This window comes from Dromaius novaehollandiae, chromosome 5 (genome assembly GCF_036370855.1).
Source record: "Dromaius novaehollandiae isolate bDroNov1 chromosome 5, bDroNov1.hap1, whole genome shotgun sequence".
Lineage (NCBI taxonomy): Eukaryota > Metazoa > Chordata > Aves > Casuariiformes > Dromaiidae > Dromaius > Dromaius novaehollandiae.
The window spans coordinates 41,576,200-41,598,616 of record NC_088102.1 but is presented as its reverse complement, the minus strand read 5'-3'; the positions used below and the strand labels follow the sequence as shown (position 1 = coordinate 41,598,616).

Sequence of the window (22,417 nt, the reverse complement as noted above, 5' to 3'; positions counted from 1 at the left end):
TTTCCTGGGTTTGGAGTTTGTTCCAGCTGTTGTTACCCTCTCTGCTTGCAGGATAATGCCATCTGGCTGCGATCTTGTTCATCTCCTGGTGGTCTATTTATGTACTGTATAAACATTTCCCACTTTAAAGTGAACCCAGTAAAGACGAAAGGCAGGGTGGCGATAAAGAAGAGCAATCTTAGAAACAGCAGGACTAGATAATCCTGCATCTGCTTCTTTCACGATCTACGCATTAAAGTATACACTAAAGGGATGAAGCTATCTGAAAGGCAGCTGTGTTCTCTCTCCGCTCTTGTTACAACTGCTATTATAAACTGCACCAAGAACCATTTATGTTGGGGGCTGTAAGCTCTTTTCATGGTATCGCTGAAATTTTCTGTGAAATCCTGAAATTAAACTACATGTCCTAGCACTAAAACACTAATAGATGGTCCTCTAAAAGACAGCATATTCTTCTGATTATCTGGAAGGAGCTAACAAGGAGGACAAGAAACACAGGGAACTAGGAAAAAAATAAGGAAGAGGAACAAAAAAAGAGAAGGTAAGAAAGCAGAAGGGAAGAAAATGGAATATAGGAAAGCCAACAGCTACTGCTTCAAAGTGCAAAGGGGGAAGAGCTGGAAATGGGAGCACATGAAAATTTACCACATATGAACAAGCAGAAGATTGGCTTAAAGAAGAAACAAATTTGATCTCTTTGTCCAAAGCTGTTTAACTATTATTAGCATCTGCAACAAGAAATGCTTACTTACAAAGACTGCATAGGTAAACTTCTAATATCTTATCACAGCCACATACCTTATGCTCTGAATTAAAAATTGCCCTCTTAATGAAGATCTTACACCACCTCTGCAAGGTGAAGCTTCAGGGTCAAATGCTAGTCTCGCTGCTATCCGTGACAATCAACTACATCAAAAGTGTCATGGATTTTTGTTACCAGTCATCGGTCACTTTTTTTTTAAAAGAGATCTCTCCTAGAGTCTTACAGGCTTGCTGTAGAGTCACAGTGTTACAATGATTAAGAAATTAAGGCAAGGTGAAAAATGATCTGGATATGCATTAGTTTTTTTTTTTTTTTTTTTTTTTTTTTTCCTTAGGCACTTGGTTGAAACCATTTTCTCCCTCTGGCTTTTATTTATTCTAAAGATGTAACATGAGCCAGGATTCACAAATATAAAGTGCTTCTGGGAGAATCCCAAGCATTCAGGGTACCAGGCTGAGGTTTACTTTGTTGCTGTCTTTTTTTTTTTTCCCCTATAGCCACTTGACTAACGCTGGCAGAGCCTATCTTCCCCTCTGCAGCTTAGCGAAGCACAGGAATGATGCAGTCCAGCTGCCTGTATTGCATGAAGGATCAATATCTCAGCATGAGCTCATCCTGGATCCCACCTCACATCATCACCTTCTAATAGGCTTATGACTTGTGTGGATTACTAAGCAATTGCTCTGAAAATGATAATGCTGGGAATTTTCTTCATCATATTTTGTTGCAGTTGTGAAAAGCAACTTCCTAGAGGACTGTCATTCCTGCAAGGTGTGTCAACTCGTCATGTCAGATATCAGCTCACTCTAGAAATTGTTCTTCAGCAAACTCTGCTCAAAAGTACAAAAATTGTACTTTGGACAAACAAATGCAACTCTGGAAACATAAATACGTCAGAATTTGACTACAGCATAATTGTGCCTTCATCCATAACATCTAAAGGGAAAGCAAAATTTTCACACCTTTTCAGTAGTGGTTATTGTTATAATGTCTGTCTTACATTTGTGTTACACAAATTTACCACAATTCATAGTTGAAGCCTCTTTTGAAATATGCAGAAATTTTAAATAATTAGGGTGCTCTGGATACTACTACTTTTAGATACTTGCTTCCAAACAGTCTGGGATTAAAGTGGAAGAAGGGTTTTTAAGAATAAAAAAAGGTTTTTCTCTCAAAACTGGTTGTTGAAACTAAAAGAAAACTTACAGATTGGAGGAAACTAAATACAGGGAAATGCGAGTTGTACGGCCTTTGTCTTGTTGTATAGGAAAAGAGGTGAGACTTCAAGGTTGGAAGAAAATGGAAAAACATCATGGAAGACTCTACCTAAAGAAGCAGTATATATTTATGTACAAATAGATAAAAAAAAAAATCAGTGGAAGACTTTCTGCTGCTAATTAAAACTGATACTATTTCAACTCATCAGCAATAGCAATGCTACTACTCTCATTTGTAAAAATACTCTTGCACTGATACAATTTTCAGGAGCAGTAGCAGCTGAGCCTCAAATAAGACAAGATCCACTGCTGGGGTAAGGACTGTTTCCTTTACTGTTGGTCATATACACGAACTGGGCCATTTTCTTTTGCATTCAGATATTTGTATTAGGAATGAATTGTAAGGATTAGAAGGTTTGTTCGAAAAGATTTAAGTGTATTAAAGTGTATTAAAGTGCATTAAGGCCAACTTGCTTCTTGATAGAAATTTCACAGCAGAAAGGAACATACATTGGGTAACAGTATATAGGTAGATACGATATCAATCTAAAGCATATGTGTGTGCAAGCAGGTAGGAGGAAGAAAGAAAGGGTAGAGGGACAATAAAACCACATGACAGGACACAGCAGCACACTCACTAGACTAGCTGGTTCTATCTGGAAAGGCTATATTCCCATTAACTCCCTCCCCTTTAAATCCTCAGCTGACATGAGAGGAATCCAAGTCTAAGCAGAGATAGTGCTCAGGTCATTGTACTCCCCCATCTCATTTAATATGCATACAAATTACAAATCTATAGCTTGCATTGCCCAGCTTTCAGCAGTGAGTTACAATCTATTTTCACCCGCCTGTTGCTTTCTGTGTCTTCATTTGCCAACTGAGCTCACATTGTTTTTATTGTGCATAACAAAAACATAGGCCTTTGTCTCAATGCAACACTGTTATTTAATGGTATTTGAGTTACATTGATGCTGGATTCACAGTCTAGCTGAAACTGAACCAGTCACTGATTGCATAAATGAAGATTGCATAGTTGAAAATTTTAGATCATCAAATGCTATACTGCATGTGTCCTTCTCTTCCTCAAGGTCTTCATTGTGTGCTTCCTTCTTTCAGGGTCAGCTTCAGCATCAGGAAATGAAGGGACTGTTTTCTATATTGCTCAAAACAGTATAAGGCAAATCTGATATCCGCTGTCTTACTTTCCACTGTATGCAAATTGATTCATAATGCCAAATTTCTTGGAAAGTGTTTCTTTCCTTGGATTATGTGGAGTTCTTTGACTCCACATAATTTGAGCCTGGGTAGTGGCTCAAGCTGATCTAGGGGATCCATCTTCTGGACAGTTCAGCTGACCTTTATGTTTGGAAACACTTCTCTTAAAAGCAAACAAACTAAAAACAAAATCAATCTCTTGTAAATCAGAATGTCTCATGAATGATCCTATTATCTAAACGAGAATGTGTTAATGTCTCTAAATTTACATAATACCAGAATTCTAATGTCTTTAAGATAATCATCTATTCTCTTTTCTGCTTCTTGATTTTGAAAACATGCACTTAATCCCATCAGTCCCTTTAGTTTGGGATTACGCTAGTCAAATGCTTCACAATTCTGTTATTAGACTTAGAAATGGTGACTCATTTTTTCAAGTTTCCTTATTGTGATGGTAAAAGAGCACTGTTACAAGAAAAATTCTGAGCCAAGATAAGTTACTGAGAGAACACAAAGTCAATTGTCTGCAAAGTTACTTTCTGTCCTCAGGAGCATACTTTTGAGATTCTCCCTCAGTCGCCCTGGAGATGTGTAAAAAACAGAGCAAACTGGTGAAATTAGGGAGATTATCAAAGCAATAAGATACAGTAGATTTTTTAAAAGGAAATTAATTTTCTTTTTAGAGTTAAATCTGGGAAGCAAAGACTAAGAAAAGGAAATTAATAAAAAATTAAGCAGGAGGCTAGCCTTAAAGCTGAACCTACCTCTAATGACAGTCTCAGTTGCATGCAGATGGGAAGTGTAAATGCAAATGAGTTAGGTTTCAAGTGCTCTGAAAATAGGGTATATGATACAATACAGAGAAATGGACAAGATGGATGAGTGGAAGTTTGTCCATTGCAATGATCTGTAAAAATGAGAACACTTAAATTCTGAGATAATGAGCCAGGCTGATTCGACTGTCAGGGTAAGCTTACACAAGTGAATTAAACATTCCTAGGGAAGTTTCTGGGCACTGAGACAAACTAGCATGGGAATGGTGCACATCTATGCTAGTAAATTCTTTTAGCTTCCAAAACTGGGTGGCTGCATACATATTGCTTATTGGAAATCATTCTTGAGGATGTTCTAACTCCCAGACCAGACCCAGAAATCATTTGGGAGTGTGCTAGCTGGCAAGCGCTGAAATCATGTCAAAGAGTGCTTTACTTTTTACTAGTATGAAAGATTGCATTCCCATTTCCGGTTGTTTCGTTTACCAGCACAGGTACTGCCTTAGCATACCAGAATCTCTGCTTCTAGTATACACAGAAAAACTTAGTAGTTTATCTAAGAAAATGGAAATTAGGATAAATTAAACTTCCTCATTATGAAAGATAGGATCAAGTTCATTTTTCCTGGAGCTATGATTTTTACTTGGAAACTGAGACGATCTGTTTTCCAATATTGCCTCCATTCATCATGGACTGGAAAGCAGCTTCAAGAGAAGTAAAGAAATAAGTTAGTGCCAAGCAAAATGTGCCAAGTAACTTATTTAAAAAATATATTTTAGGAGCAAAAATATTAAACAGTTCCTGAAAATGGAGATACCATGTTTTGGACTTAAACATATTTATCCTTCATGACATGCTAAGTTCAGAAGAAAAAATATGTTAGCCAGTAAGAAACTGCTAAGGGCAGTTTTGTATAATCATTTAAAAATTTGATTTGTAAGCATCTATTTAGCCCTATACCAGGTAATGATTACATTTGCTGCTATTGTGATATACTACACAAACATGAAACATAAAGGCAAGGCATGATTTGAGAGCCCACAAATGCTGTGGGTTTCACAAATCTTTGTGAAAGGAAAAGGCTTATAAATTTTCTGTTTTGTGCAATAAATGTGAAAAGCTGATGCAAAAGAATAAATCTTTGAATAAACGAAGTATGAAATATGACTGCTATATTTGATTAAATTCCTTCAAAATACATATGTATACCAGTAAGTAGCAACAATTAGAAATAAATTTAAACCTGTAAGATTTAGCCATTGTTTTAAATTCTACTATCTTTTTTTCTGTAATCTTATGATACTAAAGGCTAAATGGGCTAAATCATACCATTGCCTGTTACGTGAAAGGGAGGCATTCTCACAGCACATCACAAAGCATTTTAACACCTAGTGAAATATATTCACCTACTTTTTATTTTATTATAACATTGAAAGCATGCCTTAGATAAAAGAGGAGGCTGGCCTCTACTGATGCTGTATTTAATCCAACTGTTCTTAGAAAATGGTAAAAATCTTACAAAATGGTGTAAAATCTTACCACCAATGTTTTCCAAGCCTTCTACCACAGTCTCTCTGACCTGTCAATAGAAGAAAGTCCTGTTAGTTTTATTCAAACAGGATTAACATTTCTCAAAAAGGTTTCTCCTTGCCACAGAAGTTACTAAAATCTACAAAATTCTCTTGCCATAACAGTCAGTGCTCTCTTTGGGCCAGTTCTTTCAACAACAGTGAATTCTTTCTGATAAACCTATAGGCAATTTAATCCTTCTATCATAACAGGAACATTATTGCATCTACCAAAATTTTGTATCTTGGGATGTGAATGAGAAGGTGAAGTCCCTGGAAAACTAACCAATCACCTGAAGAACCATAAACATTAGAAAGGCCTCACAAGGAAGGGATGGATACAAAGCATCTACTCAAAATAATACATGGTGATTACAAAGCTTGAAAGAAAATTTCAGACAAGATCCCCAAAAGCATTCAGGACACTACCTAATCAGGTATTCAAAAGTAATTATTTTTGAGGGTCTCATCCCTTAAATAAAAAAAGTGCTCACACCCTATGTTGAAAGAAAGAATTCAGATATCAGCAGTATGTACTTAAAAAAGCCTGTCATACTATAGTCACACCATCCTCAGCAGGTATTTTCTAAAATAGTACTACCATAATAAGCATTCAAGCACACTTGGACATTATTAAGAAATTCTCTGTTTAATTCAGAGGCATGGTAAGAGAGCCAGGGACAAAGAAATTGGACCTCCTGTAGTCAGTCCACCATCTGAGGAGATAACATCAAAGACCATAGATTAAATGTAAAATTTCCTACCTTCAGTTTACCTTCTTTGATCCACTGACAGAGTTGTAAAATACTAGCTTCTTGTTTGTCCATATAGTTCAACACCAAGAATCTTTCCCTGTGAAAGAAAAGAATGAGCATTGCTTTAAGAAAGGTTGGTAAAATATTTTGAAATCTTAAGAAATCTTTTCAGAAAAAACACAACATTCATGAAACTGAAGGATTATTAGTAGTAATTACAATAAGACATGGTGCAGAGTTTTGCAACCTTGTTAAGACGGCTTGGTGCAGCAGGAGTTTGAGATTAAATAACATGGATCTTAGTAAAGTAATTCTGCCTGTTTCACGTATCAGAGAGAAGAGTAATAAAAATCAAGTAGTACTGCCAGAGGAATAAGCAAAGTGCCAGGGACAAAAAAGAATTTTGATTAGAGGAGGTCAATCTATGCAGAAAATCAGAAGTCTCCACAACTTTCTGAAATATACTGAATAGAAAATCCTGTAAGACTTTGTTTCTAATCACTGCCTTAACTTTACCTGAACCCTGATGGGACATTCAGCAATTCTCAGAGTCAGGACAAAAATCTATCTTTTACCTGTATATATTTGTTAATTCCCATTATCCCAAATACTACAGAAGTAGTTTTAGTGTAATCACTGCATCAGCTGCATTCTTACTCAAAAAAATTACTGATTTTCTCTTGGCCTGAACCACTACACTTGGAGAGAATGCACTTTGCAGAACATTTGATAACAGAACTGTGGCAAGGTCTTCCCCCATATTAAAGAGTCTGTCAGAAAGTCCCAGACTAAATCAGACAAATAAACAAAGTATCATTGTATCAGACAACTATAGTAATGTATAACAATATCCTTTCCAACTTTTTATGATGATACAGACAAATGCAAAGGAAAGAATTTAACGACCTTGTGATTATAGCTTTCTTCTATAGTACGTCAATACTATGTTCTGATTACACATGTTTAAAGTGGCTCTCCAGGCTATCTTCCACCCATTAGAGTCATAAAATCATGTAAGGAATCTATCTGGAACCTGGTTGCAAGTCCTGTAGCAGAAAAGTACCTTGTGATATTCCTTTCTTTCCGTATTTTTTCTACCTCAGGAGGCAGGGGAGGAGGATATGACATTTCTTTGTTATACTGAGAAATCTGTCCACACAGGACTACATGGCTGTTCTGATTCATCTGTTTGAGACAGCACAAAGTGAGAAAAATAACCTTCCCTGGTTTCAGAAATCACAGCATTTTCCAGAGATGCATTAGAATATATTGCAAAAATCTCACACAGGTATCCTTATTCAAAACCACTTTTCCCAGAAAAGCAGGAGAAAGAGTAGGAGAATTATGTGCAGTCCCATTTAACCTGTGAGAAAATTAAATAGATAAATGCAGGGCACTAGTGGAAAAATAAATGCTATGCAGCATATGTATCATTTGATAAGGCATTAAAAGGGTTCTTAACATTATAAGGAATTGTTATTTTACTAAATGCCTTTTTTTTCAGGAGGATGGAATAGGACATAGGAAATTGGATACAGCTGTGTGGACGTAATTGTCAGTGCACTGTAGGGCAGAAATGAATGGCCATGATTTGGAGCTCCCAAAGATGGCATTGCCACCAAAGCCTCCCTGTCGTGAGACAGAAACTGTAGTTTCATGTTAACAACAAAGGGGGCTGGTTAAGAGCCTCTATGGAGGGCTGCTCTTTTCTGAAGCCAGAAAAACAAAACTGACAAACCACAAGATTACCACCCTGATAGACAAGACTTTTAGAGTATTACCAACTCTGCTGGCTAAAGAAGCAAGAGATCGGAAGCAGAAACTGTGCTTCTATTTCACGGCTGCCAGGCTAGTCCAGATGACACACGCTAATTTCAAATATTTGGGCTAATTTTCCTCAGGACCCAGATCAGCACCAAGATCAGATCCATGGAAGTGGAAAGTCTATTCTGTCATACTGCAGGCTGGTCTCTGTATGAATTAATTCCAAGCTGGGCATGAACACTTTGGAGAACGATGAGAATAAATCTGACAGCTGGTATAATCACCTGACTTATAACTGCATCACTGATGTCTCCACCAACATTGTCAAAGTAAACATCCACACCACCTGGGCAGAGTTCACATAGCTGCTCTGCCACATTCCCCTTCTTGTAATTGATAGCAGCATCAAACCCCATTTCTGAGACCAAAATGGAGCACTTCTCATCCGTGCCAGCAATCCCCACCACTCTAGTGCAGCCCTCTAGACGGCCAATCTACAGGAGCACAGTTGGGAAAAAAAAAAAAAAAGAAGAAGCAGAAAGAAAGAAAGAAAGGAAATAGAATTTAGATCATTCATCTGCCCAAGCCCAAAAGTGCCAGAGGGAAAAAGGGCAATATTAAAGGGTCCTAGAGTTATTCCCCATCCTACTAACTAAACTCCAGACAACAAAGTTCAGTGCATGTTCCCATCTCATGTGACAAAATTGCCACTAAATGGCATTTTGTTATTCCCTCTCCCACACAGGGAAGAGGCAGATACCACTGGGAATCTGCTGTCTTTCCAAACTCACTGACTGCAGGAGTTTTAGTCTGTAGAATAACCAATGACTATCAGTACTGGAGACTGGCTCTCTCTATGTATATTTTATGTATAGATTTTATACAGGATAAAGTCACCATCTGCCAAATACCATAACATAGTCAATAAAGGCCAAAAAGACTGGACGATAACTGATTTAAATACTTGCTTTATAGATTTGCTTACACAATGTTGCTTCATAGTTCTTCTTAAGGTCTTAAGCTTGCTCACTACCTGTTGTGTTTGTATGTATACATGTACATATATATCTATACACACACAAACTTACCCATACCTTGTTCTGCAAATCGGAGGAGGATAAACAAAAATACAATTTACTAAAAAGGCTGTAACTCTCAAAATACAAAGAATGTAATGGAAACCAACACAAAGAAGGGCTTACTACAATTTTCACTATGTTCTAACATAGAAAAAAATAAAAGTTGCGATTCAACTCAAAGACTTCATCAAATGGCAGACTACTAAATAGTTATACAGTAAGTACATGTATTTATACCATCTACTTTATTCATGCTAGTGAGAAGTAGTCACCACCTTGGACAGTTTTCTTCCATCCCAGTTTCAGGAAACTGAAGTTTCACACCTAAAAACTCTCTCAGTGAGAGTGTGAGTCAAATCTGTGAATGTGGCCCCTCCTATGAAGTTGTACCTGCTTACGTTTATAATGATTTTATCTGTGTGTCTACTAACCAGCAAGTTCCAGATGACAAACTGGTAACAGAGTGTCCTTTGTATGTCTTAAGCCTACTTACCTGACCAGCCAAAGAACCACAAGCACCAGCTGCTCCGCTCACCACCATTGTCTGATTTGCCCCTGCACTCACATGTCCTTTCTCTTTTATACCTAACAAGGCAGTCAGGCCTGTAATACCAGCTGCACCAAGAAAGAAGGAAAGGCGTCCATCTACGAGTTGTGGAACAAGCTACAAAACAAAAACATATGTTGCTGTTAATTTCTTTTTAAGTTGGGGGTTTGCTGCTTATTATTTGGTTGGTTGGCAATATAAGGCTCTAACTCAGGATATTTACAAGACAAAGTGCAAATACAAGCTAGTAAGGACAAGCTAGCTTTAAACTAGCTCTACTTCAAGAACAAGTCTATACACAGATGATATTTCTGTAGTTTCTAAAAAGTTTTTAAACAGAGTCACTCTCAAGAACTAAAATTGTGGACAGGTCAAAAAGTGGTTGAGAGATAAGAAATCTCGAACAAAGCTGAACTATCCCTGTGCTAGCCTAAAGGATAAAATAGCACCACTATCAAACATTCGGATTGCAGATCAGTTACAGAGAGTCCTAAAGCAAATTTCTTGAAAAACATACATCCTCAAACTACAGTAATTTTCTGTGTTACATGAGGACGATAAATACAATATACCTAATGTACTGTTATCTCTCCTCAGAAATACTTGATGCTGATTATCCTTTCTTTTTGGGGCGGAAAATCTGAAGTACAAACTTTCACTAACATGTGCTTTCTGAATTAAATATATCTAAAGCATTTTATGTCTTATGACTACACTCCCATGGATCAGGAGTTCTACCTAGAATTAGGATAATTAATAGAAAGATATTATCAGAAGCAGCTTGAGGGAAATTTACCAAAAATTTAACAAGTGAAATAACACTGGCATGTCTGGCGACCAACAAAAGCATCCACATTTCTCTTTGTTAAAAATAAACAGAGAGAAATTGATATATATTTTGCCATATGTGAGTTGATCTGCCTTTTGAGAACTGTTTGCTTCAATAGCACTGATTTGTTTTTGACTAAGAAGCAGTATTAGCTACCATTAGCCGCATTTATAAAAATACAGTTAGGAAAAGAAAACAGTGACAATCTGGGGTTTTGGGCGTTGCATATACACTACCTTTTGTAGCAAGCCTCCATCTAGAATGGCCACTGTCTGCCAGGGCCAATTGAAGGAAGTTACAAAATCTCCTTTAGCGAAGTTCTTATGCTTGCTCTCCTCCACCACCCCAATGCCCCCACCATCAGCAACTTCAGACAGCTGCCAGGGCTGGAGATAATCTGAGCCTGTATCTTCATTCATTCGGCAGCGCTGAAAGATAAGGCTTTAATGAGAAGCTCTTGTGGAACACATGGTTTGTTTACAAGTTCAAGTAAAGTTTGAGAGGAGATATGTTTAAAATGTCAAACACAAAGGGCTACTCAAACATCTGTCAGTAAGGGCCAAATATTCATCTTCTTTTCTTAGATCTCTCTTTCCCCACTCATTCACTCAATACAAAGGGAGGATAATTTTAATCTCCTTCAGCAGTGTTACCAAAGCCAATACATTCACCAGGCACTGCCTCAAAGTCAGACTTGTAACTGAAGAAGATTGGCTGGGATCTGAAGAGAATCCTATCAATGCCATTCTTTAACTGGATGAATCAAAGACAGTAGGATTGAAAACAACAGCTAGCAGTCATCTAGTCCATTCATGTGCAGTGAAGAAGAGTCAAAGGTATATAGATCATTCCTGACAGACATCTGCCTAACAAAACAGCATGAAATTTTTTTTTTAGATCTCCCCATGTAGCCTGACTTAGTATTTCAATATTCTTATACTAATCCTTAATGTCCAAGATAAATCTACTTTCCTGAAATTAAGACTATTTCTTTTCTTCTATCCATGTCAATGTACAGAACAAATGATCATCATTCTCTTCGTGGAAAACTTTTATATGCTAGCAGACTGGTCTGCCTAGTACTCCTCCGATCTTAAGTTCCATTTCAATGCACAGCTTCCACAATTTTAATAGCACTGGTGATAGATTCATTCACTAGTTCTTTCTGTTTTTCCATTCGTTATTTACTTTATTTACTCTATTTTCTTTATTCATTTACACTTTTTTGCCCTGTCACCTCCCACTTAAGAAGAAAATCTGGCCTTCACATATAAACAAAACTGGTAATAAATATGTAACATCTAATTTGAAATATTTATGTGTTTGGGTCTGGAGATCCTTTGCCGAATCCTGCCTTCCTCCTGCTTCATCAAGAAACATTCTTCCTCCTCTACCCTCACTGTCCTCAAAGAAATACACTTCTTTCCATGGCAAAAAAGTAAAAAGTATACATCAAAACAGGCAAAGTTCAAATGAAGCTGATAAAATCAATTCTGTAATGGTACCAGGGCTCACAATCTCCTCCTGGCCTGAAAAAGCCACATTTGTATACATATACATATGTGCGTGTGTGTGTATGTATACGTATGTATATCTATGTATATGTGTGTGTACACACCCACACACACACACACGTATATACACCTCACTGGCATGTTAATGTCAAATTCCTTTCCAATATAATTCCAACAGAATGAACAGAATTACTGAGTTATACCAGAGATACATTTGTCCTATAATTGATAATGTTGGTATTAAACATGATGGCAGGTACAGAGGTAGAAACATTTTTTTTAAAGGGATTCTCCTTACTTAGCTCTAAGTCCATCACCTACCATGTAAGGATCCACAGAGAGATAAAGGGTTCTAACACAGACTTGTCCCTCTTGGATTGTATCCGATATTGTACTTTGCTCCAGTCGGAAGTTTTCAGCCACTGGCACTCCAATCTTACCTAGAATTATTTTAAAATGAAACAAACAAATAAATCAATATAGAGCTTCCTTAAAAAAGAAAAAAAACTTTTCCCTTTTTATTAAAGGTAGTCCTTTTTTTAAATAAGTTAACTTTTATCTTTGCTTGAATATAAGTCTACCCACTAACTTTCACATTTTATATCACAGAGTAAGATTAGATAGGTGTACCACCAAACTGAAGACGCGCAGGCTTTTCCAAAATGTTTAGCTAATTCCTCCACAATCAGAACCATACGATCTCTTTGGGAGCTTCTTATGCTTTAAATTTGATGCTGACTGCTGCTTGGTAGAGTTCTGGGCAAGTCTCTCATACGTGCATCAGGACTCTACCTACACAGCAAGGGTGGCTCAGGCCTCCTCTGACAGCAAGGGGATACTGTGGCACAGTACTGCAAGTGAGAGGCCTACCTATCTTGCCTGTGCTGTCAAGTGCAGTCACAATGAATGGACATAGCTTAGCTATTCCTTGCCGCAAGAACAGCCCCTCAGGGCTAACATTTCATTCTTTTATATAAAATGCACATAATTAACTTCACTGCATCACACTGCAGCAGGCATTTTAGCAATTCAACACCTCATCTAAGTTCTGGGTGGCCCCAGAGATATACATCTTTCTTGGGACGAGGCAGAGACACAAACCATCCATCAGAGCCCAGTGTGGCTCAGAGAAGAGGTGCCAGCTTTCCTCAAGGCCTGCCCCATCCACCAGTCAGTGACCTGGACTTTTGCCGCCCAGAACTGCCTCTCTGGACTCCTCTACTCGGCAGGATGACAAGAAACAAAACGAAATGACCCTGGCATCTTGTTGGTCAAACAACTGCTGGACTTGGCTTCCCATTAGCTAGAAATCTGAAGTGGACTAACAACACATGAAATACTTTCTAAGGCTCATAATGGATTATCAGAATTGGTTGTAAATCATGTCAGGTATTCCGCACCCACAGATGTATACTGGATTCCAACTGTGCTCTGAAACACACTCTTGCCATGTCTAGAGCTACTCTGATTTACAAGTAACCTTTTGATCTAGATTTTGTGCATTTTATTGATGAATATCTACAAACCTAGCTTGATCCATTTAAATATAACCCATTGCTTTTGTTGATCTGTCAACATTAGGGTTACTCGGACCAGTATAAAGCACTTGCACTGGCTGACAGCTTCCCTGCTGCTTGTTGCATATAATTTTTAAGAGCAAGTAGAACATTAAAAAAAAAAAAAAAACTATTTTCATTCTCAAAGAATATTTTTATATAGGCAATGTTCTGAAAAGCCCCTAACTTTTAAAACAAAGACATGTATTGGAATTTCTTCTCTCACGTAACAAAACCCCCACGTACTATTTTGCCCATAGCAAATGACCATAAGTTCTAACTAGGTGAGTTCTGAACTCTCATCTCTCACAGTCTCTTTTGATCCAGTGAGACTGATGGGGGAATAGAGACTATGGCCACAGTGCATGAATATGTAGATAGCCTCACTGCAAGAGCATCCCTTCAAGGCTATAAACAGACATGCTTAAATTAAAGCTTCCCAGAAACTGCTATAATCTTATGCAAAGAGGCCCAGAATGGGAGGCTCCATCCTCAGGTTGTGTGCCACAAGCAAATCAATCAGACTTGACAACTGGAACCACTGGCACTAAAAGAAGAGAGACAGATACCTGTGTATCTTTTAAGCCAGACTGACTAGGCAACCACAGAAGGCTACTGCCGTAAATTTTTATTTGCTTTAGAAAAAGTTTATCTGCAAGTTACCCAACAGCTTTTACCTCGCAGAACTATTTGTGCACTAAGCAGTATAAAAAACAAAACCAATGCAGGTATCTGGTCCTTCCCACAGGGAACAATGTATAAACTCACTATTCCAAAAACTGTGCTGACATCTGTAACAAAACAAGAGTGTGAGCAAGGAAGTAAACAAAATTCTCAAAGTGTAAATTTGAAAGCCACTTTGAAACACGTGAGGAAAAAAAGATTCAATATTTACTAAAAGGAAACAAAAAAAGAAGAGCAGCAAAATACTTCATTTTAGTCATCTCTCAAAGGTGAATCCAAAAAGAACAAATGTCAGAACTAAAAAGCAATGGTTGATAATGTTGCTTCACTTCGAGTCCCTGACCTTAGGGATTTATCATATAGTATCCATGAATCCTTTTCTCTCACCCATGTTTAGAAGTCTGCATATATAGACTGAATAGGTACAATTCACAGCAAACTTTATTTATTGCTGCACACAACATTAATTAAATATCTTAAGCTAGTTTCTGTCTTTAACCTCACCATTGTGGATTATTATGCAACCATAACAAACACATTGCTCTGTTACTGGAGAAAAATACATACCAGGGCGTGAGTTCAGCACTACTCTTTGTATAATCATCACTGCTTTTGCAGCAATTGTACGCTGGGTCCCTGGAAAGAAAACATTGTTGGAAGAACTGAGACACAAAATTTCTTGAGAAAGGACACAGGCCAGAGCACTCAGTAATGTGGAAATGGGGGAAAGGAGAGGACAGGGAATAGCAACATTTCAACACCACTTACAAATCCAATGGGAAACATAATATGTTCCAAGCTGTCTCCTAAACACGGATAACGGACAGCAGCAACGTCTGCCTGCAAAAGGCGAGTGCTGCCTGGTACTACAGTCCACTCTCCAACTATTCTGTTGGCATATGTGGCAACAGCAAGCTGATTACAAACCACAGTGTGACAGCCGTAAGAAACAACTAACAAATGTATGCAAACACAAATAGGTCATACAAAATGAATTACACTTGTTTTTAAGGCGAACTGCAGACCTTGTGCCCTTACAGGTGTGATGCAAGTGAGATCTTGTCCTTAATAATAAGCAGGTATGTTTCCACAGAGCCAGAATTTCACCTGTTCTTTCAGACTTCTGTAAAAGCCTATGTTTCACAGTTAACTGTCTCTGCCACAGGGCACAGCAGCTTTAGCAACCATTGCTAAGCTGAATCCACAGACTGGGATCACGATTTAAAAAGAAAAGAGTGGACCTCACCTTAGCACTCATGCCTAAGAATCATAGGCAACAACCTCAACTAAAAAACAAACAAACAAACATGAGAATAAAGCATTTCCCTGCTTACCTTGTTAAAGGTGTTTTTTAACACAATGTCACGGTAGCATCTTCCGGAAAGATTGAAAAACAAAATTAATTCTGCAAACATCATGCATGCAAGTTTATTTATATCCATAATCCCACTGAGCTCATTTTCAAGTAGTGAGATTCAAAAAATAGAGTTGGAAAAGAAGTTTAATATTAAAGTATACTATTTTTAGACTTAAAAACTTTGGTTTACATTTAAGTATTTCTTTACAATGTTGGCAACCCAAATTCAAATAGAATTGTACTGAAACATGGAAAGCAGAAAGTAAAATTGCTTGGTCTACTTTAATTAGCAGGGCTTAATTAGGTTAAAGAAAAGAAATAAATAAAATACTACAAAATATTAAACCAATATTTTAAAATAAGCTCCATTGTTTTAACGTCATATTTTCTATATGTGCCACCATTATTAATAAATAAATAAAATATCTGGGGGTCTTATCTTGACTTCTATGTGAATTAGCTCCATAAGAAGGAAAACTGGTAGGAGGGATAGACTTATCTCCCTTCCCCTCTGTCACAGTTGTTTAATTAGCACGGCTGGATGTTCAGCCCTGGCAGGGGATCACCATGCTCTCAGCAGAACAATGACCACCCATCCATAGGAAACATGCTTGGTTTGTTCTCCTATGCTGACTGGGGAGAACACTCTGCTCCCACCTAGAAATTTAATTTTGCCTCCACTGCTGGAAGACCTTGAGGCAGCTTTGCACATGTAAGTCAGGTGCAATTCATTAAGAGGCATGCACATACCAGTATACAGCTATATGACAAAAGATGTTGTTTAAGATATTTTCACATGAAATAAGAGATAATGATATGTAGCAATTTAAAAGGCCCTCTCCATGAAGAGCAGAGCTAACAAGTCTTTCCACTAGCAGTACATTTTCTTCTGAGAAATGGTCTGATCCAGATATGAGAGTCTTAGGTCATGATTTGATCTGTTTTTCTGAAAAATTCCCCTTGAATTTCAACTGTTTAAAAGAGGACTGGAGATTTACGTTTTTGCAAACGAGAGAGGCCAAAGTGATTAACGGGGCATGAATCTGATTTAATGGAAGACAAACCATGATCTCACATGCTTTCAGAGCTAATAAAAAATAAGGACGTTCTTATTACTGTTCTCAGCTGAGTGCCATAAATAACCAATCTCTGTAAGAACCAAAGACATTAAAAAATGAAACATGATAGCTGCTGTCTTTGTCATAATGTTTATTTTGCTGACAAGAATAGTAAATTTGAGTCAAGCAAAACAGATGAGCTTAGAAAGGGTATATGATCACCACTTGCTTATCCTAAATCTTTACTCTTTGAATATTGCAAAATACAGAACTTATTATTTGTACTGTTGTAGTGTTCTTGATACTACCAAAAACTACAGCTCGGAGTGCTAAACATAATTTTAAAAGGGTATCAGGAGAGAATGGACATATCCCTGGCCTTCGCCCCCCCCCCCCCAAAACCCACAACTTCCACAAAACAAAATTAAGACAGATAAAGGTTTAACATCTGATTTTTTTATGTTTGCACTTGAATAGCTACTTATTACGCTAAAATTATGCAAGTGTTAATTTTTTTGCAGTATTTCAACACCTAACAGTGCAAATTTTGGATGAAACAATATAGTCTATAACAAAAGCAAAAACAAACAAACCAACCAACCCCAAACTGGTTACTAGTTACAGTTTAACAACATATGTTACAATTCACTTATAGGTAACATATGTTACTCTACAGTATGTACAGTAAGCACTGAAAATACAGGAGTTAATAGTTAAAGAGTTAAATAAAAATCCATTAATATACCCACACAGTTGATACAATCTCTGGAGTAAATATATTCATGTAATATCCTAAGAGGAAGATAACTTTGGCAAGTATTAGGTTCAGCATCCTGCTCTTTTACAGATATCCTGTGTGACCTTGGGCATGTCACTTTGTACACTTTTTGCAAAATATTTTTCAGAACAAAATTCCAGACTTGCAAGAGGCCAGGTCTATGCTCACAAGGGCCTCTTCTGGCTTTATAAATGTCAGCTCGCACATTTTAATTCTTTATTCCCTGTCATTCCCGAGTGAACTTGAGTGTAAACGGCTGAATTCTGAATTGTTGAATAGCTGAATCCTCTTAAAGTAGCTTGGCTGACAATACTAATTTAAAAATTGCATTCAAGTGGTATAGCTGTCATCCTCAGAGCAACTATCTTCGCAGCCGAGAAGCTGTGCTAATCAGTGAGTATTCTATAAACTGCCAGATGTACATAGTGCAATTTAAAAGAACAACCATACTCTAGTAAATAATTTGCTTATATACAGGACTCAGGTTAAGTTCACAGCCATTAATGAAATTGCCTTGTGCAGAAATAAGGAGCTAAGAATGCAGTGAATATAAACCAACAGTGATCTGACAGCTCACATGAAACCTCAGTAAATCATTCCTTTAGATGCTATTAATATTCAGCAATAATCATGTCAGTAATAATCATTTGTGGTGCTAACGTTTTGATCTGCTGTTTATAAACTATACACATTAGGCAGCATTGTTGTACAATTCATTCATTACAGAAACTCCACTGTCAAAACTGCAGGACTGACTCAATTTTTTTTATCCTGAGGTCACTAAACAACCTGTACTATGCAAACACACACACAAACAAAACAATTTGAACAAGGATGCAGATCATTAGAAGTATTTTTATTGTGCCTAACACATACACAGAACCCTTGAAATATCTGCTTTCTATCACAGTAGAGAGAAAACATAGTTCAAAAAAAAAGGAATAAAGATATTAACATTAAAACAAAGGAAAAGTAACAAAGAGAGTGGCACAGGAAAATGAGAGTGGAAAATATTACACAATGTAAGTTTAGACTACTTTTCTGAATGTCTGAGGTTCTGAGGGAACAAAAATTCTGTTGATTTTCCAGGTCATTTTAATGGCTTGTGGTTGAGAGGCCTGTATACTAATACAATCTTAAAATCTTCCAGATATTGTGAGTGGGTGGACAAAAAAAGAGAGAGGCTGGTGACTGAAGTGTCACTCACTCTGTGACAGCTGTCACAGTAAAACATAATACCGGAGATGGACATTTACTTCTAAATATAACTGCCATTACTCTGCAGTAAAACTCAGTATGACATTACACAAGCAAATGTACACACAAATATAATATAATATGAAACAACAAAACTTTCCTCACATTAAAAACAATAAATGAGTAAGGAAAATAATTAGACATACTATCCTTTAGTATTGTTAATAGAGGAAAGTTTTTGAAGACAACAGATTTTTAAAAGTGAAATAAAATGGACTTGTAGCATATACATAATCCTTTTCAATACATTCTTAATGCCATTGTGAAGGACACTCGAAAGTTTTTTTTAAGACCAACAGCAAGCAACATACAGTACCATTTAAGCTTTTCTAACCAAGAAAATCTGAGTCTATTTTTTTCTTTAAATCAAATGGAGTAGAAATTAATTGCAAGTTTTAAAACCAGCATTCTATGCCAATATCATCTGACCCAGGCTATGAGTGCAGGAGCATTAGGCAGCACAATGGCAGTACCTCCAGTGGAGTCTCTGGTATGTTTTCTAGCCTAGTTTTATTCTTTTCCCATTTTTGCAAGCAGACACATGACAACTCCTTTTAAAAATGTTAAATAAACTCCTCAGCACTAAAATGCTGCAGTTTCTTTGTCCTGGGCTTGGTTCCTAAATCTGCCTGTTCCTGACACTGCCTGTAAGACCTTGTTTTCAGTTGTTTATACTTTTGCCAAAATGATTCAGCTGCTTCCAAGCTGTTACAGGCCATGCCAGGTCCAGTCTAGTAAAGAAAGGGAGGGCAGGCAGTTTATACCTCCTACACCAGGCCCAGGCAGCATGGGGGATGAAGGCAGTCAATCTGAACACAGAACAGACAAATCAGACTGGAGTCTTCTGAAACTGTGTTGAGAAAATGGCTGGACCAAGGATCCTCAGAGGAAACAAAGAAAAATTTCAAGGAAGAAAGATTCTGAATGAGGAACAAGCAGGAAGGAAAGAGGAGAAGGACTGGCACTAAGAAAGAGAAATTTGGCAAAAATAGCAACTTAAAGGCCAGCAGAGGAGGGAGGAGAGAAATATAATGGAGAGAGAGAACTGGAGAAGCTGAAAATGATGGATGAGATGGGACTAAGGAAAGAGATGGGAATAGCTGATCAAGAAACCTAGGACTGGGCAAAATAATGGTAACTAACTGGCAATGTAAGGAGAATAGAAATTGAAAAAGGAACTTAACATTATTAGTTGCATAAGTCTTCCCTCCAGCGCTCCCTTAAGAAGCTCTACATTAGATGGATGTTAATGAAGTGGTAAATTCAAGCCTTCAAAAATTAGGAAAAGCCAGAATTAATATTGTCTGTGTCATCAAGGAAGAAAAATGCATGGCATAAGAAAAAGAAGAACTGAACTGAATGAACACACTTCATGAACTGAACTAATGAATACAGTTTTCCTAAAGTTTCACATTTCATCATTGAATTCTCTGGTGTGCCTGAAGTTCCTCCCACAGTATTTTCTCCAGTGTGGATTCTCTGATATCCAATATGAGGTGAGGTCAGGCTGCACTTCCCTTCAAGAAAGGAACAGGTGAGGAAGGAAGAATAGTAGCAGTTGGATCTTGACCCAGCCCTTTTTTTTTTTTGATACTGCTAGAAATCTAGCGTCTAGATCAAAACGTCGAGTAGTGATAGAGACTTGTTATTGACATGTGATATGATCGTATAAACTTTGCTATTTCAGATCTGGTGTCAAAAAGGCCAAAAGCTCTCAGGAATGATCTCTTTAGCATTTTTAATAGTACTTTTAAAATTGTATTTAAGTTGTATTGTGTTGGAATGGCTTAAAATTTGTTTAAAAATACCAACTCACAAGACCTACTCCTGATCAGAATTTCAAGTCAGGAATGCACACAAGAATGCAGACTGCTCCCAGTCTGCAAAAATATCTCCTGTATTTTTTCCAAGAGGAAGTCTGTGATACAGTACGCTGACTCCCACGTGAGAGCAATTCCAGAGAGCGTGTTGTTATTCATCTTCCTAGGTGCGACCAAAGATCAAGCTAGAAATCACTACTGTCAAAGATCACTGGAGACGTGTACATGATTCAAAATCAGAGTTTCAGAAACTGCAGGTGGAATAACACAGAAGAGAGAAACCGAGGCGAGAAACAGCCAGGGATGTTCAGGTTTTAGGTGCCAAGCAGCAGCCGTTACTGGGTGCTGAGGATGAATCCCAGAGGAAGGCATCCTTCCACCCAGCCTGGGCCACGGCGTGGTCCGTGGGCTCAGTAAAGCCAGGCTCACACTCCGGTTTTTGAGATGGGGTAATACCGAGTGTCTCCTAACCCGAAAACCGTGCCTACACTGCAACGGGGCGCTAATACCTTCAGGAATTACTCCTGGGAACGAGGGCAGAGGGGGAGGCGCAGAGCGCGCAGCGGCCTGTCGGCGGGTGGAGAGAGCCCGGCGCCGCGCCCCCCCACGGCACCCCCACGGGCCGCAGCCGAAGCCCTCCCGGGCGAAGCGAGGCCGCAGGCTCGCCACAGCCGCTCTGCTGGCGCCCCGCAGACCCCCGAGGCGCCGCTGTGGCGCTCTGCCCGCGCGGGCCCTGCGGCGACCGTTAGAGCCAGGGCCGCCGCGAGCCGCCCCCACTCACCGTGGATCGCGCCTCGAGCGTCCCAGCACGTTCGTTGCGCTGGAACCGGACGGCCGCCCCCACCCCCCGCAGCCCCGCCCCAACCGCCGCCGGCCCCCCCTCTGCGCATGCGCGCAGGCCTTCACGAGCAAATGGCCGCAGCGCCCCGCGGGGCGATGGTGTTTCTGTTGGCGGCTGTGGGGAGGGCGAGGGAGCGCCGCCCGCGCCGGCCTCCTGTCCGAGGCGGGTTCTCGGTGCCCTGTCGGGGGACCGGTGGCGGAGAGCGCCGGTGAGGCCGCCTGGGGCTGCCCGACGGCCGTGGGGGCGGCGGGGCTGGGCTGCCAGCGTGGGCGGGGTTGTGCCGCCAGGTCTCCTGGCAGTCCGGGAAAAGGCGCTTACAGCTCGTGAGGGCTACGGGTGGAGGGGTGTTTTTGCTTGCTTGTTTGGGTTTTGTTCGTTTGTTTTTGAGAGGAGGCATCTTTACTTAACGAGCAGGTGAAGGTTGCAGTGGGGTTGCAGATGACTGAAAAGGCAGGGCTTTCCCGGGATGAGGCTCTAGTCTGGTGCTGCCTGGCTTTGTTATTTTGTGTAGCCACTGCTTATTACTGTGACTCGCCATGCAAGAAATGCAGACAGGTCTGTGAAGTAGCCACTGAGTCCGTGGAAACTACAGCGGGCTGTAAACTGACCACCTAAAAGGCTGGAAGAGCTCTTCTAGAGTAATGATCCTGATGACTTTCGCATAGATTCAGGCAAAGACATTCTGTTGTAGCTTTGCTGTAGGTCTAAGTGAAAGATTTATGTTTGTGCCCCTGTAAATTACAAAACTTTGCCTTTTCTGTTAGTTGAAATAACATCACTGTAGCTGGGCTGGTCTAGGGAAAAAAAGAGGCAATGTAACGAGGGGATTTTCACCCCTATACTTGCCCAATTTTTTCAACAATGTTGGTTGATCTAATATAAGAGATGCTTAGTGTAATGTACTCAGAGTAGGCTTTTAGGGCTGAGATGTCTCCATAGGTTTAAGTAGGCATATATAACACACAGAAGGCTTGTGTTAAAATGGGTGAGTGCTGACTTGCCTAATACTTATGCAAGAGAAGAGCAGCACAATTATTACAGA

At 38.9% G+C, this 22,417-nt stretch overlaps 1 protein-coding gene across 3 annotated transcripts; it reads right to left on the bottom strand.

The window, feature by feature from the left end:
- Positions 1 to 2,901: 2,901 nt before the first annotated feature.
- Positions 2,902 to 21,439, bottom strand: PTGR2 (prostaglandin reductase 2). Of its 3 annotated transcripts, XM_026095749.2 has the most exons (11): positions 21,316 to 21,415; positions 15,599 to 15,638; positions 14,832 to 14,900; positions 12,346 to 12,464; positions 10,747 to 10,938; positions 9,628 to 9,798; positions 8,340 to 8,549; positions 7,355 to 7,476; positions 6,301 to 6,388; positions 5,508 to 5,547; positions 2,902 to 4,672 (listed from the first exon to the last, which is right to left on the bottom strand). In XM_026095749.2, exons 3-11 carry the CDS (start codon positions 14,866 to 14,868, stop codon positions 4,608 to 4,610), a joined length of 1,044 nt encoding a protein of 347 aa, XP_025951534.1. In that variant the 5' UTR covers positions 14,869 to 14,900; positions 15,599 to 15,638; positions 21,316 to 21,415; the 3' UTR covers positions 2,902 to 4,607. The 3 variants fall into 3 exon arrangements, with proteins under 3 accessions (XP_025951534.1, XP_025951535.2, XP_064368643.1); XM_026095750.2 differs by lacking the exon at positions 15,599 to 15,638 and having other exon boundaries at positions 21,316 to 21,439; XM_064512573.1 differs by lacking the exons at positions 8,340 to 8,549; positions 15,599 to 15,638 and having other exon boundaries at positions 21,316 to 21,439.
- Between the last annotated feature and the right edge of the window lie 978 nt (positions 21,440 to 22,417).